Here is a 17575-nt window from a genome sequence, read left to right on the forward strand (position 1 = left end):
TACAGTACACTTCTGGTGAAGTAGCTGCCATATTTTAAAACCGTAAAATATACATTCATTTTTGTAAGGCATTACTGTAAAAAATTATCTTTACAGTACAATTCTTGTGACTAAGCTGGCATTTTTTTCTCCGTATAATCTACAGTCATTTTTATAGGGCATTACTGTAAATAAAAAAACAATAAAAATGATCTTTGAAGTACAATTCAGGTGAAGTACTTGCCCTTTTTTTTAAAACCGTAAAATATACATTCATTTTTATAAGGCATAAGTGTAAAAAATGATCTTTACAGTACACTTCTGGCGACTGAGCTGCCAGTTTATTATGCTGTAAAATCTGGTGACTTTTTTTTTAAAAGAATAGAATAGAATAGAAATTGATCCCTGGGGGAAATTCAGCACCACAGTTCGCTCACAATAAACAATAAACACTTAGGTATTTTTTACATGTCCAGCCATCCAACAATTTACTACCGCTTGTCCCTTTCGGGGTCGCTGGAGCCCATCTCAGCTGCTTTCAGGCGGAAGAATAATATTAATACAGTCTATTATACAGCATTATTCACTTGTGAATAATATAAATACAGTCTATTATTCAGCATTATTCACTTGTGAATAATATAAATACAGTCTATTATACAGCATTATTCACTTGTGAATAATATAAATACAGTCTATTATTCAGCATTATTCACATGTGAATAATATAAATACAGTCTATTATACGGCATTATTCACTTGTGAATAATATAAATACAGTCTACTATACGGCATTATTCACATGTGAATAATATTAATACAGTCTATTATACAGCATTATTCACTTGTGAATAATACATATACAGTTTATTATAAAGCATTACATGTGAATAATGTAAATACAGTCTATTACACAGCTTTATTCACATGTGACTAATATAGATACATTCTATTATACAGCATTATTCACATGTGAAATATATAAATACAGTCTATTATACAACATTATTCACTTGTGAATAATATTAATACAGTCCATTATACAGCATAATTCATATGTGAATAGTATAAATACACTCTATTATACAGCATTATTCACATGTGAATAATATAAATACACTCTATTATACAGCACAATTCACATGTGAATAATATAAATACAGTCCATTATACAGCATTATTCAACTATGAATAATATACAAAGTCTATTATACAGCGTTATTCACACGTGAATCATATAAATACAGTCAATCATACAGCATTATTCACTTGTGAATAATATAAATACAATCTATTATTCAGCATTATTCACATGTGAATAATGTAAATACAGTCTATTATACAGCCATATTCACATGCAAACAATACAAATACAGACTATTATACAGCATTATTCACATGTGAATAAGATAAGTACTGTCTACTATACAGCATTATTCACATGTGAATCATATAAATACAGTCCATTATACAGCATTATTCACTTGCGGATAATATACATACAATCTATTATACAGCATTATTCACATGTGAATAATGTAAATACAGTCTATTATACAGCATTATTCACATGTGAATACTATAAATACAGTCTATTATACAGCATTATTCACATGTGAAATATATAAATACAGTCTATTATACAGCATTATTCACATGTGAATACTATAAATACAGTCTATTATACAGCATTATTCACATGTGAAATATATAAATACAGTCTATTATACAGCATTATTCACATGTGAATACAATAAATACAGTCTTTTATACAGCATTATTCACATGTGAATAATATAAATACAGTCTATTATACAGCATTATTCACATGTGAATACAATAAATACAGTCTATTATACAACATTATTCACATGTGAATAATATATATACAGTCTATTATACAGCATTATTCACATGTGAATACTATAAATACAATCTATTATACAGCATTATTCACTTGTGAATAATATAAATACAGTCTATTATACGGCATTATTAACTTGTAAATAATACAAATACTGTTTATTATACATTCAAGTACAGTCAAAAAGGAACATATACATTATACAGTATATTTTATAGTAGTAGCGAACAACAGCGATGGAAACTGAATCCGAAATTGTTGTTCCGAAATCAGAGGAAGGCGTTCGGAGGGAAAAACATTTAAGACCACCGTCCGACCGATCACAGCTCTGTATCATAATCCTAATCAAAATTAGGCTACGTGAGTTAGCTCGAGCCACTCGCTAGCTGGAAAAAGTGCCAATAATATGATTAACTTCAAAGCACAAGGCCTTTTCTCTTTTTTTACCAAGGACCTAGTTCTGACTGGATAATCCCCCCCCCGCCCCCCACACACACACAAATCATATTTAAACGACGGCCTCTCTCATCGGGATTCAACACCCGACTCACGACGGTGCAAAGACGCCAGCGACAGGCGGCGCAGTCTCCCTCTAACATTCGCGCCGTCTGGGTGGGCAGGTGGATGAGGAGGGGTGGGGTCGGGGTTTGGACGGCGACGCTCTCCAAGGTCTGCCCGACGTAGCCAATGTGCACACGTACTGTAACGGCGTAGCATCCCCTTTTAGCACAGCGCGCCCCATTGGTGTGACTGGTAAATAGAGGCCGACTGCTCTCATCTCGCTGCCTTTCCTTTCAAATATTCATCCCGGCGCTGCTGAGCTAAATCGGCCGTGACAGTGAGACTGTTATTTAAGGTCGCAGACAAGCGAGCGGCTGGAGGGTGGAGAGAGAGCGAGAGAGGGAGAAAGAGAGAGAGAGAGAAAAAGCATCCATCTTTCACTGCTGGAATGGAATTCATTTCCATGTGTTCATTTTTTTTCCCCCCCTGTGCGAATGGTCACATCTGTCAACAATGCATTAGCATCCTGGTGTGGCCTCAGAGCGCACACGGACCAGCAACAATAAATAACAGCAGACAGCGTATGTAAGTGCGACTGGTGTGTTTGCAGCTGACCTGGATGAATGAAAGAGCGACGACGTGGCTTTGTTGCTTACTGTAGGCTATATTTACAGAGGCTGCACGATGTTACTGTACACATGAATCATTTGTACAGCAAATGTGTCCAGTGGTATGCTTCATAAGTCACTGGTGATGATGAGAAAGCACCCTGACCTACAATTTGTAAGCAATAATAACACTTGTGTCTGATATCAGACTTCTTTAAAAGCAAATGTGGCATTATATATTTTTTGGTTACTAGCTTAATGATAATCATATATATATATATATATTTTTTTAAATGTATTTATTTGGTCACTAGTTGTATATATATATATATATATATATATATATATATATATATATATATAAATGGTAAATAACCTAATGTAAATATTCAAATGTTTTTCTAATGTATATACTTAACGTGGACCCGGACTTAAACAAGTTGAAAAATGTATTCGGGTGTTACCATTTAGTGGTCAATTGTACGGAATATGTACTGAACTGTGCAATCTACTAATAAAAGTTTCAATCAATCAATATATATATATATATATATATATACATATATATATATATATATATATATATGTATATATATATATATATATATATATATATACATACATACATACATACATACATGTGTATGGATGTATGTATGTGTGAGGGAAAAAAATCACAAGACTACTTCATCTCTACAGAACTGTTTCATGAGGGGTTCCCTCAATCATCAGGAGAGGATTGAGGGAACCCCTCATGGAACAGTTCTGTAGAGAAGAAATAGTCTTGTGATTTTTTTCCCCCCACACATACATATATTGCGCTCTACCATGGAATCGAGCACTATTCTCTGGATAATCCAATTAAGACACACACACATATATATATATATATAAAAGTTAAAGTAAAGTACCAATGATTGTCACACACACACTAGGTGTGATGAAATTTGTCCTCTGCATTTGACCCATCCCCTTGATCACCCCCTGGGAAGTGAGGGGAGCAGTGAGCAGCAACGGTTCCGCGCCCGGGAATCATTTATCGTGATTTAACCCCCAATTCCAACCCTTGATGCTGACTGCCAAGGAGGGAGGCAATGGGTCCCATTTTTTTTTATAGTCTTTGGTATGACTCGGCTTAGGTTTGAGCTCACAACCTACCGATCTCAGGACGGACACTCTAACCACTAGGCCACTGAGTAGGTTTTATATATATATATATATATATATATATATATATATATATATATATATATATATATATATATATATATACATATATATATATATATATATATATATATATACATATATATATATATATATATATATATATATATATACATATATATATATATATATATATACATATATATATATATATATATATACATATATATATATATATATATATATATATATATATATATATATATAGTAGTAAGTAAACAAACAAAGGCTAATTAAGTCTGCTGACATATGCAGTAACATATCGTGTCATTTATTTACCTATTATTTTGTCAACATTATTTAGGAAAGTGGTAGAAAATTAATTATTCATCTACTTGTTCATTTACTGTTAATATCCGCTTACATTCTATACTAACATGTTATATCTACACTTCTGTTAAAATGTAATAATCACTTATTCTTCTGTTGTTTGATACTTTACATTAGTTTTGGATGATACCCCAAATTTGGGGTATCAATCCGATACCAAGTAGTTACAGTATCATACATTGGTCATATTCAAAGTCCTCACGTGTCCATGGACATATTTACAGAGTTTATTAATACTTATTATACATTTTAAAAAATGAAAGAAAATGTTGCCAAAAAATATGGACGTAATCATAGTAGTAGCGACTAGATACGTGCCTGTACTTGATATCATTATAGTGGATGTCAATGGCGTATGTTTACATTGTCGCCAGTGAGCTACGGTGTGTAGTGAAGCATGTTTAGCTATTCCTCATCCTGCAGGGATGCTACTTGTAAGAAACTTACTTTATTTGCCGCCATGGAGGCGAGGATTACTGATTTAGAAGTAACTAAAACACTGCAGACAGCGGATGGACGTTAGCCGCAAGCCAGCTAGCCATGTCTTAAAGCAGCTCTTCCTGAGAGTGTTTTAGTGTTATAACTTCATCTTTATCTTTAGTTTTTAAGCCGAAATGCATCCGTTCTCCCTTTTCTTTCTACACACTGTGTCTGCTTGTAAGTACTCGGTGATTGTGTGCCGCCGAACATGCTCACGTGCTCCTAAACCAGCAATGTCACGACGTGACTTTGACGTGGGCGCAAGGGGGTGCGGGACCGGTACGTTTTATAGACGATATCCAACTGAAATTGATTCATTATTATTGCGATACTATACCGTTTTTCAGATGTATAAATATCTTATAAAGTATTATTTTATTGTCTCTTATTATTTTTTATTATTCAATATTGTTTGGGGCACTTTGATAACAATACTAAATACATCATTTTGACAGAAATAACAAAAAATAAATAAATACAAATATATGCAACATAAAATAATAGTAATAAATTATAATTTTCAAGTATTATGACTGTAATAATGACAATCAATTATAGTTAGCTTAAAATACCACTAGTGTGTAAATGAGTGTGAATAATAAAAAAAGTAGTATCAATAATAATCACACCCATAATAATATCAATACTTAAAATATATCATATTATTATTATAATTTATAATAAATCCTAATTTGCAAAATCATATAAATACATCCTTAATAACATCTAAAAAAATAATAGTAATTTTAAACTAAAATGTGTAATACACACGTATTAAAAACACATTTTTATTATTAATAAGAAATATAGTGGTGACTATTATCAATATAGTATTAATAATATGTTGCAATTATTATTGATATTTGTTATATTAGTATCCACAATAACAAGTATTATTATTAAAATACTTATAGTGATGATATTATTATTGCCATAGTCATTAGTTTATAGGGCAGCATAGTTAGTGCATGCATGTGAATCACAATACGATGGTCCGGGGTTCGATTCCCGGGCTCTGGGTCTTTCTGTGTGGAGTTTGCATGTTCTCCCCGTGACTACGTGGGTTCCCTTGGGGTACTCCGGCTTCCTCCTCCCTCCAAAGACAGGGCATAGGTTGCTTGAAACAATAAATATTTCTATATGTGTGAATGTGTGTGATAAGCGGTAGAAAATGGATGGATTAATTTATAGTAACAATATGTTGTCTTTGTTATTATTATTATTATTAAAGTGCCTCTTTTTTAAATTGGTACTTAATTTGGGACACTGAAATCATGCTTTCATTCACTTGTGGATTGGAATTCATTAAAAAGAATGATAACAATAATAAATAGAAAAATGTCTAATATTCCATATCATGGTGGTTGTCTACAATTTACACTAGCAAAATTACAAACTACCCATGTATTGTTATTATTACTTTATGACAGTTATGAGAATGAGGTAATGCAAACATAGATTTTAACAACACACGCCTGCGTTGGCTTGGATGAATCCGTCCCATTTTAACAATTTTAATACATCTGCATGCTCCTCGTCTGCCAGCCTCCCTCCGTCAATGAAAACGTCTTTAATGATGAAATAACTAAAAATAAATAATACAGAAATGACTGTGATCCCTGTGACGAACCGTCCTAAATGTCCCATTTTGTCTCCATAAATCCTTCATGCACCCAGAGACGTCTCACTTTGAAGTCTGCCACTTTTAGAAAAAACACCCCGGAAAAGGGAATTCAAAACTCAAACGTTACTAATAAATCATGCGCACAAAAAGAAAGATGCGAGCTGGTGGAGAAAATATACTGTATTTTACGGACCATAGGGTGCACCGGATTAGAAGGTTTACTGCCGATTAATGGTTGGCAAATATATATATATATATATATATATATATATATATATATATATACACACATATATATGATTTTATTCATATATAAGGCGCATCGGATTATAGGACGTATTAAAGGAGTCATGTTATCATAATTTTTTTCTAAATGTAAAACACTTCCTTGTGGTCTACATAACATGTAATGGTGGTTCTTTGGTCAAAATGTTGCATAGAAGATGTTTTCCGGATCATTTTCAAGTCATTTTCTGACAGCCGCCACCGGTGGTCTTATTTACGTGGCTCACCTTCGGCAGCGTCTTTTCCCCGTCATCTTTGTTGTAGCGGTGTAGCGTGCAAGGACGGGAGTGGAAGAAGTGTCAAAAGATGGAGCTAACTGCTTTAATGACATTCAGACTTAACTTAAATCAATAACGGACCCGGACCTGCATCTCCTCATCCGGAAACAACAACAAGTGAACGTGAAAACCGTCCAACCAGAACTCTCTAATAACTAAAGTTCCTTTGGTGTATAAGTTAAAATCACGACACCGGTATGTTTTAGCACTTTCATGGCGAGTTTACTGACACATATAAGTAAGAACTTCACACTACTTTATATTAGAAATGGCAACAGCGGAGTATGAATGTCCCATAACAAGAAGATAGAGAAAAATAAGAAACTTATTGACTACGGTGTTTCAACGGACTACAAAGGCGGAAGCGCACAAATTTAGTTTTTTGCATAATATTGCTAACCAAAATGCCAGATAATATGTCTTACCTTATACCAGGGGTCGGGAACCTTTTTGGCTGAGAGAGCCAAGAAGCCAAATATTTTAAAAGGTATTTCCGTAAGAGCCATATAATATTTTTTTTACACTGAACACAACTAACCACGTACATTTTTAAGTAAAACCAACATTTATAGAGTATAATAAGTCTGTTATTCTCTGTAATAACATTGTTATTCTGAAGCTAACTGTGGAGGGGGTGTGGCCTGCGGGCCTGCAGTGAAGCGGGGTGTGCCAGGACCGGCCTCGAAATCAGCGACAGGTGCGTAGATGGCCCACCTGGGCCTTGTTATCTAATCACCTGTCGCTATGTTATAAGCAGCAGCCAGGAGGAGAGACGGGGTTGGGGCTGGAGCCAGAGTGCGAGCAAGAACGAAAGACAAAAAGACAATTGCTAGAAAGCAACTGAGAGACTTATTAAAAAATAAAACAATATTGTAACCCTGAAACAGGCTCTTATGTTGGTGCTTGGTGGTCTGAATAACCCCCAGGAGGGCAAGCCCCACACTAATCAATAATAAATAAATAACTTTTTACCATTAATGCAACTTCTTGAACAGGTGCGGTAAAAAACGGATGGATGGATTAAAATGCACGAGAATGTTTTGTATTTTGAACGTTACTTTTAACACTGTGATTACAAAGGGAACTATTCATTACTTACCGTGTCAAACAGTGTCAGCTCGGATTTATCTGAGAGCCAGATGCAGTCATCAAAAGAGCCACATCTGGCTCTAGAGCCATAGGTTCCCTACCCCTGCCTTATACACACACCATACTAATACTCCTATGTTGAAGCACAGTACAATCCATCAAGCGGTGCGGCTTCATAGCTTACCAAAGTCGTACTAAAGCATTTGATAGATTTTTAATGTTGTATATTTTCAACAGAACATATAATATGTTGGTGTTGTTTACTTGAGTCATATTGCCATCATATTGCAGTCTACATGTATCTCTTATGTTTGACTGCCATCTACTGGTCACACTTATCACTACACCATTTACCAGATAAAATTGCTTCGAGGTCGGTAAGCAAAACCAGAATTATTCCGTACATTAGGCGCACCGGGTTATAAGGTGCACTGTCCAGTTCTGAGGGAAAAAAATCATTTTAAGTGGGTATATAGTCCGGAAAATGCAGTATATAAACTGTGGTGCCTTCACTGACCTGTGTGCGAGCGCAGGTGGCGTTTGAGCGCCGTGTGGCTCGGGAAGGTCCGGTTGCATTCGCTGCAGATGTAGCTGCGGACGCCGGCGTGGACCTCCATGTGCTGCTGCAACGCCGGCTGGGTCTGGAAACGCTTCCCGCAGAGCAGGCAGAAGATGGCCATGTCCGACCCTGAACACAGGCAAAACATCGACAACAAATCAACATCAGGTCAATAACTTGCTTCATTTCCGTTTGGTTGGCTGCTAACACAATCTGCAGGTGTCGCCTTTAGTGGTGGAAATACACTATTGCGCATTTTTTCCTTTCGGCCATCAGACACATGAACAATAACGAGATCTGATAGCTTAAGCACAGCTCATTTTATGACCTATTCTGTGTTATGTGTTTTATATTGCACGATTGCACCAAGAAAAATTCCTAGTTTGTGAACCCGTTCTCTAACAATGGCAATAAAAACTATTCTGATTATGATTCTTATTCTGATTCTGATACTATTGCTGGAATAAACCAGAGATTGGAAACCCAACATGTTAAAAGAGCCATTTTGGACCAAAAATACAAAAAACTAGTCTGTCTGGAGACGCAACAAGTTAAAAGCCTTATGTAAGTGTTATAATAAAGGCAACAGATTAAGTGTCACTGGAAAACTTCTGGAAATTACTGTCTTAAAAATGCCAAAGGTATAGATGTGTGTGCCCAAGTTAAAGGAAAGGACAGGCTGTCTTCTTCTAAAGGATTTATTACAATCTTTGCAAGCTGGGTAACGTTTGCTGTGGTCTGGAACAACATGGCACACAATCAGAAATGCACCCAATATTACATACAGATAATGTGTCAAAATACATGCAAATACAAATTAAATACACAGAAGAGATAAGTAAAGGAAATTAAATATACCTGCAAACGAGGCATAATGATGCAATATGTACACACGGCTAGTCCAAATAGCATGTTAGCATGGATTATTAGCACTCCACGCAAGTCAGTAACATCAACAAAGCTCACCTTTGTGCTTTCACGCACAGCATAAAATGTTTGGTGGACAAAATGAGACATAGGAGTGGCATAAAACACGTCTTTCTGTCGCAGGGCCGGAGAAAGTTGTAAATGTAAACAAACTACGGTGAGTTCAAAGACCACCAAAATTAGTAGGACAAAACGGCACAGGCCAAATATTCTCATTAGTGAAGCATAAACGCAAACATATTAAACAGTGGGCTTTCTAACAATTAGGAAGGTTTGTGTTATGTTTGTTGTACTACAGAAACATTATTAAAACAACAAATATGTTCCCCCCCCCATCTTTTCCACTAGGGCGAGTTGCTGACCCCCGGACTAAACCGACGTTCGTCTTTTTGATAGTCTTTCACAAGCTTCTCTTAGAAATTTGCCTCTTTGTGGGACCTTAATTTATTTTAAAAATATATCATATGCCGTAATAATAACACATTTCATTACTTAGATTTAACAATTTTCCTAGTCTTTTTGTGTCGTCTGTTTGTTTTGGACTCCTTCGGGTCCTGTTTGTGCACCTCTCAGTTGGTTTCCATAATTACTCATTATTTTCACCTGCCGCCGTTTCCGGACGTGCACCTGTTTTGTGATTACTGTCATTATTTAAGCCTGTTTTCATACAACAGGTAACGACTTCTGTTTTCCTGCTCGCTACCTTCCACGCTAGGTTTTTTTTTCTTTTTTTTGCAGGTAGGAAATGATTTATTTAAGCAATAAAACAGACTTTGACAAAACTAAAAGAGCTAGCATGGGAGCTAGAAAACAAATGGCCTAGTGTGGAAGCTAGCAGGTAGCAGGCGGGAAAACAGTTGTTACTTGTTGTATGAAAACAAACTAGGAAGCAAGACTGACTGACTGGAGAAGGCAGGCTTAAATAATGACAGTAATCGCAAAACAGGTGCACGGCAGAAAACGGCGGCAGGTGAAAATAATGAGTAACTATGGAAACCAACTGAGAGCTACACAAACAGGAACCGAAGGAGTCCAAAACCAACAGAAAACACAAAAACACTCAAAAATCTAAATCATAATATGATCCGGGCAGGGGATCATATCACATTCCTAAGGTTAAGTGACTCCAGCACCACAATCAGGAGTAACCAAGGGAAGAAATAAAAAAAAAAGGGCATGGATATTGATAATTTACCACAGTAGATGTGATAAATGCCAGCATCCATATTTTATTCCTACCTAGGTGTGTGTGTGAGTGTGTGTGTTTGCGAGTGTGGTTGATATTTACATCCTAGCAGTGTGATTGATGGGCCTATGCGATGACAAAGCATTGCAAACCATACGTTGAAGATAAACATCTCCAATGCTTCAATCCAGTCTTGACTTTTTCCTTCCAGCGGAGATAAAGAGCGCACGGTCGACAAACACGTCAAATCGCCAACGAAAACACACACACTGACGCACACACACGCATGCTCCTTTGAACACACATTCGCCTCGGACACTTTTTCAATTACCAGGCCACAGGCGGGTGGGGTGGGTGGGTTGAAGAGAAACTCTGGGGAAGAACTGGACTTGTTGGAGCTCAGTTTCCATTTCATCAGTCAATAAGGCATCTTTTGGGCCAAGCTGACACTAATTCAAAAATCTATGAAGAGCGGCGCTTGCTCATACCCAGCGCGAGGGGGAGGAGCCGGATCAAATATACCGGCTCTGTAAAAGTGCTGTCCTATGATGATTAGTAGTTTTACTTGTCATGTTCTAGGAAATACAAACCGCTTTTGAAAATGTCAACAATGAGGTCAGACAAAGTGTTTTATTTTGAAGCCATTTGTCATTCAGGCTTTTAAAAGACAAACCCCAAAACCAGTGAAGTTGGCACGTTGTGTCATTCGTAAATAAAAACAGAATACAATGATTTGCAAATCCTTTTCAACAATAAGCAGGGGCGTCCATGATAACGTTGCTTGGATGGCAACATGTGTTGCTCCAAAATCTGCATGTACCTTTCAGCATTAATGGTCCCTTCACAGATGTGTAAAATGTTAGAATAATCATGTATATACAGTATATCATCACACAACTTTAGTATCAATCAATCAATGTTTACTTATATAGCCCTAAATCACTAGTGTCTCAAAGGGCTGCACAAACCACAACACAAACCACTACGACAGCCTCGGTAGGCCCACATAAGGGCAAGGAAAACTCACACCCAGTGGGACGTCGGTGAAAATGATGACCCAGTGGGACGTTTAGCATGCTTAAAGTCCGTTGCTATAGTTATTAAAAGTTAAAGTTAAAGTACCAATGATTGTCACACACATACTAGATGTGGCAAAATTATTCTCTGAATTTGAGCCATCACCCTTGATCACCCCCTGAGAGGTGAGGGGAGCAGTAGGCAGCAGCGGTGCCGCGCCCGGGAATCATTTAGTGAATTATATTTATATAGCTCAAAGCGCTTTACATAGTGAAACCCAATATCCAAGTTACATTTAAACCAGTGTGGGTGGCACTGGGAGCAGGTGGGTAAAGTGTCTTGCCCAAGGACACAACGGCAGTGACTAGGATGGCAGAAGCGGGAATCGAACCTGCAACCCTCAAGTTGCTGGCACAGCCGCTCTACAAACCGAGCTATGCCGCGCCCATTAGGTGATTCAACCCCCAATTCCAACCATTAATGCTGAGTGCCAAGCAGGGAGGTAATGGGTCCCAATTTTATAGTCTTTTGTATGACTCGGCCGGGATTTGAACTCACGACCTACCGATCTCAGGGCGGACACTCTAACCACTAGGCCACTGAGTAGGTCATAGCTATTGTGCTCAAGCTGCATTTTTTTCTATCTGTGCAGGGACAAAAGTTCTTGTCTCAGCCGCCGGAGTTATCTTTATTTTAACCCGCTAACAGCCAAGGACTTCAAGGACCTCAATGTGATGACTCTTCTTCGGCATTGTAATGCCGGTGTGGTTTTCCCGTGGATGCGTCGAAGCAGAACACAGCATAGGTAAGATAAAGGGTATTTAATAACAAAAGTCTATGAACAAAAATACTGGTGTAAAGAGAAAAAGTAAACAAAAGACGCTAGCGTGAAAGCTAGGATAAAACAAGGAAAACTAGAACTTGGTACGAGGACACAAAAGAGTAAACAAAACATTTAGCATGAAAGCTAGACAATAAAGTGGCTTGGCGTGAGAGCTAGCGAGAAAATACATACGAATGATGAGAGTCGTCACTGATGCGCGTGGGCAAATTAGGATCCGAGAATGAGTAAACAGAAAAGGTGAGCTTAAATAGGAGGGTGAAAATTAGTAGCAGGTGTGCGGGGCGAGACTAACAGGTGGACTGATGTGTAACCATAGTGATGGACAAAAACAGGAAATAAACGGGTCAGACTGAGAATGAAAAAACAAACACGTGAAGATCTGAGCAGCAGATCGCAACAGTATTCCCCCCCAACAAAAGACAGATACCAGATGTCTTAAAAAACAAACAAAAACTTGAACCCCCTCCCCAAAACCAGAAAGTTCACAAACGAAGGGAGGGCGGAGGGAGGCCACGGTGGAGGGTCGCCAGATCGCATGTCCCCGAATCCACCGAGGACACATCATGTGGCGGCGGCGGGTGGAACGCTGCTGCCGAAAAAGTTTTGGCGGGCGACCTCGCAGAGGCCACGCCCGTGATCGACGTGGTGGACGACGCCTCAGCACCGAAATCCCAGCAGGCTTGGAAGCAGCAGACGAGGGTGCGGGGACTGCAGCCAAAGCAGGCCCGAGTGCAGCTGGCGAGGATGATGCGGGTGCTGCAGGAGTCGTCGGAGGCGGCCTGGGAGCCGCAGGAGTCGTCGGAGGCGGCCTGGGAGCCGCAGGAGTCGTCGGAGGCGGCCTGGGAGCCGCAGGAGTCGTCGGAGGCGGCCTGGGAGCCGCAGGAGTCGTCGGAGGCGGCCTGGGAGCCGCAGGAGTCGTCGGAGGCGGCCTGGGAGCCGCAGGAGTCGTCGGAGGCGGCCTGGGAGCCGCAGGAGTCGTCGGAGGCGGCCTGGGAGCCGCAGGAGTCGTCGTCGACGTGAATGCAGGCGTAGTCGTCGGTGGTGCTGGTGTGGGTTCCAGCCCCGTCGTCGACGCTGGTGTGGGTTCCAGCCCCGTCGTCGACGCTGGTGTGGGCTCCAGCCCCGTCGTCGACGCTGGTGTGGGCTCCAGCCCCGCCGTCGACGCTGGTGTGGGCTCCAGCCCCGTCGTCGACGCTGGTGTGGGCTCCAGCCCCGTCGTCGACGCTGGTGTGGGCTCCAGCCCCGTCGTCGACGCTGGTGTGGGCTCCAGCCCCGTCGTCGACGCTGGTGTGGGCTCCAGCCCCGTCGTCGGCGGTGCTTGGCGGCGCGGAGCTGGCACCGGTGCTTGGCGGCGCGGAGCTGGCACCGGTACCTGTCGTGGTGCTGGTACCGGAGTGGGCTCCAGCTTAGGAACTGGTGCTAGAGTGGGCTCCAGCCTTGGAGTTTGTGCTGGCGTGAGAACCAGTTTAGAGTCTGAAACTGGCGTGAGAACAAGGCTAGAAACATCTTCTGGTGTGAAAACCAGGCGAGAGTCTAATTCTGGCGTGAAAACCAGGTCAGAGTCATGTGCTGGTGTGAGAACCAGACTGGGAGCCGGTGTCGGCTTCAGCCGAGGAGCCGGTGTCGGCTTCAGCCGAGGAGCCGGTGTCGGCTTCAGCCGAGGAGCCGGTGTCGGCTTCAGCCGAGGAGCCGGTGTCGGCTTCAGCCGAGGAGCAGGTGTCGGCTTCAGCCGAGGAGCAGGTGTCGGCTTCAGCCGAGGAGCAGGTGTCGGCTTCAGCCGAGGAGCAGGTGTCGGCTTCAGCCGAGGAGCAGGCACAGGGGTCTGCCGAGGAGAACTAGGGGACTGGTTGTGAGCAGGACTAGGACTATGATGAGTGATAAGACAAACACTAGGACTCGGGCAAGGACTTGAGAGAGGACCAGGACTTACAATCACACTAGTGCTTTGAGAAGGGCTTGGGCAACGACCAGGACTTACAGTCATACCAGGGCTTGGGCAAGAACTAGGACAAACGGTCAAACTAGGGCTTGGGCAAGGACTGGGACTAACAATCAAACTGGTGCTCGGGCAAGGACTAGGACAAAGACTAGGACTTACAGTAACACTGGGGCTCGGACAAGAACTTGGGTAAGGACTAGGGTTCGGACTAAGACCACGAGGGGAATCAGTACTAATATTACAAAGGCAAGAAACAAGACTCGGGACCGGACTCGAAACAGGACTCGGACTACGGATCAGTCTACGAGTGGAACTAGGACTACGACGACTACGAGAAAGACTAGGACTACAACTAGAATCAGAACGGAAACTCGGACCAGGACTTGGACTACGACTCAGTCTACAAGTCGGTCTACGAGTAGGACTAGAGCATGGGCTACGAAGAAGGCTGGGACTCGAACTCTGAGAGAGACTGTGACTAAAACTAGAACTAGGGCACGGACGGAACACAGGTGGAGGAGGTCTAAGAGGGCGTGACTTGACCGGGGAGAACACCGGTGGAGGAGGTCTAGGAGGCCGTAGTGGCTTAACAGGTTTAACAGGGGTGAACACCGGTGGTGGAGGTCTAGGAGGCTTAGTAGTAATACTGGCCCTCCCCTCGAGACCCGGATTCCAGACGGGGTCCCGTTGGATATTGGCTGACCGTAAGGGCGGGCGGTGGGAGGTTTGGAGGAGGGCAGACTCCACCCCATTAGTCTGTATGAGGAGAGGATTGTTCTGAGCAGCAAGAAATTTCTCCTCCAGCTCCAGTTCAATCAAAACTCTCCTGTACCACTCGTCCATCCAGGCAGGACTATATTTTTCTAGGTCAGTTTCAAAATCAGGTGACGTAGGGGTAGGACGTGAAATAGGCTGAGATGTGGGCGGGGCCAAAGTAATGGGAGGCTGATCTTGACAATTAACAATATACTGAGGGTGACTAGAATCAATATAAATGTCCTGATACTGTGTGAAAGTATTATTACTGTCCAAGTCTTTGGAAAATGGCTGAGATATATCGTCCACAATAAAAAAATCTTCTGAAAAAATGTCATCAACAGAGGCCGGTGTTGCGTCACCGGTGGGCGTTCCCCAAATGACGTCATCGCTTGTGTCAGAAAAAGTGTCATGGCAGCTTAAGGAATGATTTGAAAAAAAACAAGCAGGATTACCGGTAATGACGGGTGAATCCTGGACGGGGTGAAACTTGCTGTGTCCATGGGGAGGAATAAGTGGTGCTGGAACATTACTGCCGCGCGGGGGACCTCTCCACTGGACCCCCCGCTTCTTCGGGGCAGCGCGAACGGCTTCGGAGGAGACTTCAGGCCCACAGTCGAGTCTTTCCTGCTCCCAAGCCACGAGCTCCAACCACAACCCTAAGTCGAAGGGTTCCTCCCGTGGTTTCGACGCGGAAAAACAACTTGATGCTCGGATCCTACTGTGATGACTCTTCTTCGGCATTGTAATGCCGGTGTGGTTTTCCCGTGGATGCGTCGAAGCAGAACACAGCATAGGTAAGATAAAGGGTATTTAATAACAAAAGTCTATGAACAAAAATACTGGTGTAAAGAGAAAAAGTAAACAAAAGACGCTAGCGTGAAAGCTAGGATAAAACAAGGAAAACTAGAACTTGGTACGAGGACACAAAAGAGTAAACAAAACATTTAGCATGAAAGCTAGACAATAAAGTGGCTTGGCGTGAGAGCTAGCGAGAAAATACATACGAATGATGAGAGTCGTCACTGATGCGCGTGGGCAAATTAGGATCCGAGAATGAGTAAACAGAAAAGGTGAGCTTAAATAGGAGGGTGAAAATTAGTAGCAGGTGTGCGGGGCGAGACTAACAGGTGGACTGATGTGTAACCATAGTGATGGACAAAAACAGGAAATAAACGGGTCAGACTGAGAATGAAAAAACAAACACGTGAAGATCTGAGCAGCAGATCGCAACACTCAACGAAGATAAGATGACAGCACGCAGAAGAAGCAGAAACAAGGAAATCACAAGGCCTGGTAAAACTTCCGTCACATATTGTGCGTACTGGACCTGCTTTGCATAATATATGAGACCACTTCTTTTAGAGGCGGCTTCAGTGATGTTGACTATGGAAGTCCTGAATAAATAGAGGGACGCGGGGCGAAACCTTAGAGTGTAGGGCGAGACTGTGACTAAGTGTGCAGCTCCATGCGTTCTCCTCATGAGCTAAATTGAACTCTGTCTCTGCATGGTTCATTGCTTTGTGTCTGATTAATAAATGTCATGCATATGGTGAACATTATTAAACACAAACACACGCACGCAACTATGGCGGACTTCCGGCAACATATTCCACAAATATGGCCGACATGCAATACATGATGCTCTATTAATATGGCAAATGCAGCAACACACTCCACAAACATGTCTCCATAAGCAATACTGTAATACACTCCATGCATTTAGTGTGCATTATGTAACACACACGCACGCACGCACACACAACTATGGCGGACTTCCGGCACCATATTCCACAAAAAAGCCCGTCATGCTATGCAGAAGGCTCCACAAACATAGCAGATGCAGCAACACACTCCACAAACATGTCTCCGTAAGCAATACTGTAATACACTCCATGCATTTAGTGTGCATTATGTAACACACACGCACACACACGCGCACAAACAACTATGGCGGACTTCCGGCACCATATTCCACAAAAAAGCCCGTCATGCTATGCAGGAGGCTCCACAAACATAGCAGATGCAGCAACACACTCCACAAACATGGCTCCATAAGCAATACTGTAACACACTCCATGC

General features: G+C 41.2%; 1 protein-coding gene across 2 annotated transcripts in view; it reads right to left on the minus strand.

The window, feature by feature from the left end:
- zbtb16a (zinc finger and BTB domain containing 16a) overlaps positions 1-17575 on the minus strand; it is a 408749-nt gene that overhangs the window by 46670 nt on the left and 344504 nt on the right. For both annotated transcript variants that reach the window (XR_009806577.1, XM_061898987.1), the window contains exon 5: positions 8783-8953. Coding sequence is in view for 1 of the 2 variants with exons in the window: in XM_061898987.1 (XP_061754971.1) it covers positions 8783-8953 (171 nt within the window). In the remaining variant the exon portion in view is untranslated. The remainder of the gene's footprint in view (positions 1-8782; positions 8954-17575) is intronic.

This window comes from Nerophis ophidion, linkage group LG04 (assembly GCF_033978795.1).
Source record: "Nerophis ophidion isolate RoL-2023_Sa linkage group LG04, RoL_Noph_v1.0, whole genome shotgun sequence".
Lineage (NCBI taxonomy): Eukaryota > Metazoa > Chordata > Actinopteri > Syngnathiformes > Syngnathidae > Nerophis > Nerophis ophidion.